The sequence below is a fragment of the Galeopterus variegatus genome, unplaced genomic scaffold (genome assembly GCF_000696425.1).
Source record: "Galeopterus variegatus unplaced genomic scaffold, G_variegatus-3.0.2 Scaffold3334, whole genome shotgun sequence".
NCBI classification, from domain to species: Eukaryota; Metazoa; Chordata; class Mammalia; order Dermoptera; family Cynocephalidae; genus Galeopterus; species Galeopterus variegatus.
In genome coordinates, this window is record NW_007729445.1 from 165,682 (window position 1) to 171,699 (window position 6,018).

General features: G+C 49.5%; 1 protein-coding gene across 2 annotated transcripts; it reads right to left on the reverse strand.

Annotated features, from left to right (window-relative positions):
• Positions 1 to 1,670: 1,670 nt before the first annotated feature.
• NXT1 (nuclear transport factor 2-like export factor 1) lies at positions 1,671 to 4,900 on the reverse strand. 2 transcript variants are annotated; one of them, XM_008584687.1, is made up of 2 exons: positions 4,722 to 4,900; positions 1,671 to 2,453 (listed from the first exon to the last, which is right to left on the reverse strand). In XM_008584687.1, the coding sequence occupies exon 2, from the start codon at positions 2,392 to 2,394 to the stop codon at positions 1,972 to 1,974; it is 423 nt and encodes a 140-aa protein (XP_008582909.1). In that variant the 5' UTR covers positions 2,395 to 2,453; positions 4,722 to 4,900; the 3' UTR covers positions 1,671 to 1,971. The 2 variants fall into 2 exon arrangements, with proteins under 2 accessions (XP_008582909.1, XP_008582910.1); XM_008584688.1 differs by lacking the exon at positions 4,722 to 4,900 and adding an exon at positions 4,052 to 4,071.
• Positions 4,901 to 6,018: the final 1,118 nt, after the last annotated feature.

The following is a 6,018-nucleotide window of genomic DNA, read 5'->3' on the forward strand; positions in this document are numbered from 1 at the left end:
CCCCCAAGTCACTTGTGCACAAATCCATCCTCACTCCATTCCACTGTCCTCCCTTTTATATCTTCCCATGGGACAATATTGGAGTGCCTCGGACAATTCTACACCTTGGAACCTGACTTTGGCATCTCACCACTATTTTACTAGCGTCTCAGCTGATCTGCTCATCTCAGCTAGTTATGCACAAATCTGTATGACTCATTTGACCACTCTTAAATGTGGCTTTGAAACTGCATTTACTTAATTTACCATTTCAATGTTGTCTCTTGGTTAGAGAATCCTTCAGTGCAAGAAACACACCTGAGTCTACTCTGGTTCCCCAAGGGGCCATGGCAGAGCCACCCTACAATAATCCCAGTGTCTGCCGTTATAAATGTTTTTTCTCATTTAAGATTACGGCTACAGTATGTGACCCATACCCCAAACTGATAATGGCAGTAAGATGGGATTTCTCTCATTTAAAAAGGAAACTTGGGTAGGTGAACTATTTTGGTGATTCCACACAGTCACCAGGGCCCCAGGCTCCACCTAGCTCAAGAAGATCCTACCTCTTGAGTGTAGGTGTAACTGATCTGTCCTCGTGGCCCGAGACAGAGAAAGTGAGTATGAAAGGTCTGTTGAAGCAAAACTCAAAGTCCTTCTGCTTCTACTTCATTGACTGGAGCTTAATCACATATCAAACCTAGCTATAAATTGAACTGAAAAGTCAAGTCTTTTAGGGAATTCCCTTCTTGTGAAAACACTGGGTTTCAGTAACTTGTAGAGAAGGGGAGGGGTATCAGGAGGAAACTGCCATCTGTGCCACCACACTAGTCAGGTTCTTTTGCTTCTCAAATTTTCCCATCCCAATATTCTAACTCACAAATTCTATCCCAAACCTAGCACACTCCTATCAAAGAAAACTTACCTGGGAAGCCACATGATTGTGAAATGTCATTTACTGGTCCAAGGATGATGGTACTCTCTACAGGGTTTTCTATTCTTTCTTTACATTGGACAAAGGCAATGAAGGTTAGCAGCCTTAAGGGTCAGTCATAGCTTATAATTCTGATCCCCACTCCCTGCCTCCCACCTCAGTGCTTCTTCCTCCTAAAAGCAGAGCTCAGTCTCTCTTTAGAAGAGAGTTCAATATAACTATTTTTTTTTTTTTTTTTTTTTTGGTGACTGTCAGTACAGGCATCAAACCCTGGATCTTGGTGTTATCAGTGCTATGTTCTAACTAACTGAGCTAACCGGCCAGCCCCCTAACTGCTTCATTTGTAAGCAGCCATCATCTAACTTCAGCACTTCATCTGTTCTCATCATTTAACTCTCAGCTAAGGTGCTGAGAGGGCCCAGCTATCTGCTAGGTGATTCTAATGTATCCTAAAGTGAATTATACATTAAGACAACTAGGGTGCTTTTGAAAAATGCCAATGCCCAGTTCTATCCTCAGAGATTTGGAGTACTTGGTCTGGGGTGTGGCCTGGGCACATGTCATTTTCAGTGTCCTAAGGGACTCTAGTATGCAGAGGGCTGTGAACCTCAGCTCTGGGTCACCTGTGCATATACCTGTTTTTGGGATAGGTACTCAGCCCTGGACCTCACAGCTCTGCAGGTGCTTTGTACTATATTTTCTACCTTTAACCCTCTTCTTGCTCCTCTGTCCTCAAAAGCTAGTCAAACACGTCAGGCAAGGAGAAAGAAATAACATTTTTATTATATTATGTCAGAATTTTCAGAATCAGGGTTTCTACTGGACAAGTAGAAAAATAGAAAAGTTTCCTACTTTTAAAAGGCAACTATGACAAACAACTATATACTCAAGAAAGGGCTCCTAGGACTTGAGCAAATGCAAGAGTTCAGCCTCAGCACCAAGTACTCTGCAGCATCTCTGCAGCTACTGAAATGAACTTGTGTTCCCTACATCCTGAGATTTGAGATTTTTCTTTCTCTACAGAGCTGGGCTGAAGCAAACAGGCCTTTCTTGCTCCACTAGCTGGCCCAGTCCTGGAACCGGAAGCAGTCACTTGCTATCTTCCACACTGTGTTGGTGGGCGAGGCCTGGGCGGTCAGGATGAAGTTTTGGTTGAAGTCCCGTTGTTTGTTGCCCTCAAACTTCACTGTTCCACAGATCACAACAAGGACTGTAGTCTGGCTCGGTGTGGCTTCATCATGAACAGGCTGGCAGTCTACCACATTGATTTGGAACTCACTGGAAGGCAACATTTCAAAAAACTCACTCAATGACTCTTGTCCTGAAACAGCATTTCCATTCCATACCAGGGTGGCTGTGCCCATGTACAGGCGGGACAGCAAGCGCCGCCGCTTATCCATGGTAGTGTAGTAGACGTTGACAAACTCCTCTGCAGCTCTGCAGGCCTGATCCACATAGGTCTTGAAATCCACGGATGCCATCTCTGATTCTGGAAGGAGGCCTCCACCAGGGTGCTTCCTCTGACTCAGGGAGCCAGAGCCTGTAGGGCAGTAAAGTGAAGAGAACCTGTGTGAACACCAAAGTTCGTTCTGCCCTGATAATGGAACAATCCTCCTTCTCTACTGGTAGCAAAACAGTAACATACTGCACAGAGATGACTGTGGGCTCAAGTTGTAGCTGATGCCTTATCTTACTAAGCCTCAGTTTGCTCACTGTAAAATGGGAATATTACCACCATGGCATAGTTGTAATGTGAGAATTAAATGAGACAGTGTTCATCAAGTGTTTAGTTAAAAAGCTTGATAACTACATGTTCATATTACTATGAATTTTTAAAATTCCATTTTATAAAACAGAATTCATGTCACTATGGAAGGCCACTCCTTCCTGGAAGCATGGAACAGGTGTGACTGCCCCTGGGTAAAGACTGTCGAAGGGAAGAGTGGTCATTGGCCCAATAAAGGTCAACCAGACTGAACACATACTCATCAGCTGATGAGTCTGGGAAAGCCTATCATGAGCTCACCCGAAGGAACTGGGAGGGCAAAGAGAAGGCAGGTTTCCTAAGAGGATAAGGACAACAAATGCCATGAGGACACGACCAAAATTGTGGCCATAATCCCCACGATAATCTATAAGAAGCAAACCTCATGGATGATGGGAATTAGAGAGGAGGACATCTAGCTTCTGTCGGCACTAATCCCCACCAGATAAGTCTTGTGAAGTCACAATGCCACAACAGAAAGACATGTAAGAATTCAAAGAAGTTCTTGGGGGTGGGCACAAAGAATTTCGACTGTAACTGAAACGTCACATTTCCTTAAAAAAAAAGAAAAAAGTTCAAAAGCATAAAGAAATATTAACATTTGCTTTTTTCCAGGGTACAGGTACAACTGTTATATTCTTTTTTCCATGATTAAAATATTTCACTTAATAAAACTTAAAACCCAATAGAGGACAGTACTAAAATAGTGGACATGCTTAGATTTACAAACTTAGTGAATAATTTTTTAATTTCAAAGATTTTTTTTTTTTTTTTTTTTTTAGTATTAGCTCATGAAATAGATTTTTAAAATTTCACACAGAGTTGGGAAAGAATCAGGTACTCTAAGGGCCGACAAGGGTGGTGGCACTGCCTCTAGTAAAAAGCAGGGAGGGAACCTGGTCCTAGGAACGCACAGTTAAGGGCCAGCTGCAGATGCTGGTCTTTCCACTCCCTCCATGGACCTCAAAGCTAAGCCTCAACAAATACTACGCAGTGGGTATTTGCTAAGTGCTTTACATACATCACCTCATCTAAGGATCACCATAATTAGATGAGAAGAGGATTACTATAACAATTCCACGAATTAGAGAAAAGAAATTTAGGGCTGAATCAAAGACACTCCTGATTTATCATTTATAAGAAAGTGAGGGGCCTTGAAAATTTTGTCAACCCTATGCTGTCCTTTTACTTGCTTATTTTATAAGTTCCTGCCTTTTAAAGTCGAGTCTATATAAGCACAACTCCAGGGCTGTTGGGTTGGACTTTTCCTCCCAGGGGCTCCCATCTCCCTGTTGCTGGAATTCCCAACCACCCCCTCCCTCCACAGCACCGGCCCCCAGTAAGATGACCACCGCCACTTCTGGTTCAGTTACCCAGGAAACTAGCGGCCCGCCCGTCTCCATCAAACCAGAGAGTGAAGGCTGGAGAAAGCAGTGGGCTGGGTGAGGGGCCTCCCCGCTCCACGCTGCCAAGTCCTTTGGAGCTGGACCGGAGGAGCCGCCACCGTCGCGCGGGCCTGCTCTCGGGCACCGGACAGCAGCAGCCCTTCCCGCCTCTGTGGCCGAGGGCCGCTCCGCGCATGGCCGCCTCTCCCCGCCGCGCAAACCCGCCGCCACGTGGTTCAGTTACCCAGGAAACTAGCGGCCCGCCCGTCTCCATCAAAACAGAGAGTGAAGGCTGGAGAAAGCAGTGGGCTGGGTGAGGGGCCTCCCCGCTCCACGCTGCCAAGTCCTTTGGAGCTGGACCGGAGGAGCCGCCACCGTCGCGCGGGCCTGCTCTCGGGCACCGGACAGCAGCAGCCCTTCCCGCCTCTGTGGCCGAGGGCCGCTCCGCGCATGGCCGCCTCTCCTCGCTGCGCAAACCCGCCGCCACGCGCTCCGCTCCGGCAAACGCCTGATGCAAAACTGCCACGACAGCACGTGGACAGAGAACAAAACCGTGTCTCGTCCTAACAATGGAGGAGGCGTGGGGATGCACGTGGAGCCATTACAAGGTTCCCCCGCCCCTCCTCACCCCCTACTGCCGGGCGGGGCGGCTACTTACCTGCGCGGCGACGTCCGGGTCCGCACGGGCCGCGGCTCCACAGAGAGGCCGGCTGCGGAGGTCGCGGGTTGAGCCTGCCGGGGCCTCACGCGCCGCCGCTCGCCTCCGCCCTTCTCCCCGCCTCTTCCTCCCGGGAGGTTCCGCCCGGTCCGCCGGGACCACAGCACGGGGACGCTCCGGCACCCTCCGCAAGTGCCCGCGCACAACGGCCGCGCCCCGCCCACACACGAACGCCGCGGCCCCGCCCACCTGCACCCGCCTCCTCGAGACGGGCAGCTAAGCTAGCCAGTAGGGCAGCGAGCCGAAAGGTTAGCTCCGCCCAGGCGTGGCTCGAGGAGGCGGTGGCTTCCGGGAGAGGTGCCTACCCAGAAGACCCCGGTAAATCCGCGCTCGAGTTTCTATTGGTCCATCCGGGTCACAGCGTCCTGACCGACTGGTGAGGTCGGACTCCTGATTGGGTCAAACCTCCAAGGTCCCGCCCTGGATCTGGGGATGGGGTCGACTCTCCTTGGCCACCTGAGGCACCTTAGCAGGAGAGGGTGGGAGCTGTGCGGGGCTCTGTGAGGTGCTTACCGACGCGCCCCATTCCCCCGCATTGGAGGGGCTCCAGTTGAGAGACTCGTGGCAGTTGACGCCTTGATGTAGTCTCAGGAAACAGCAGCAAAAGACTGACTTCACTAAAGCTCTCAGTCAGACTCGTGGGTCGCCAAGGTGTCCCGCGGTGGCGCCAGGGACGTTTAAGTCCACCTGGAGGGCGGATTCGGCCGAGCCTCTGTGGTAGTCTACGTGGTCAGGTACACGAGCTGATCGCTAAAGGTGACATCCTACTGGCTTATAGGGGAAGACCAGTTTTACTCAACTGGGAAACTTTAAAAGCCAGAGGAGTTGAGGGTGGGGGTGAGGATGTGGGTAGGTAGGCTGGAAAGTGACAAGTACGCCAAAGGGAAACAATGGCAGTTTACTCTCTTGTGCCCTGTGGGTCGAGGGGCTCTGAGAAACCCGCCTGGCGCTAGCTCTGGTTCAGAACTTGGTTTGTATTGTAGTTCTCTTTTCCAGCATCGAAACTAGCTGCATTTCAGCTAATCTGGAACTAGGGCTGAAGTTTTACTGAAAGTTAAGAACAGGGTCAACAGAATGGAAAGAAAAAAGCCCAACTTGGTTTCTTATGACACACAATTCTCAGCTCTGCTGGTGTGAGGAGGGCAGGGACCTTTCAGGTTTGTGTCTGCAGCATCCAAGATTGCCTGACAAACAGCAAGGGCTCAATAAACACTGAATGAACATACAGCCTAGCCTC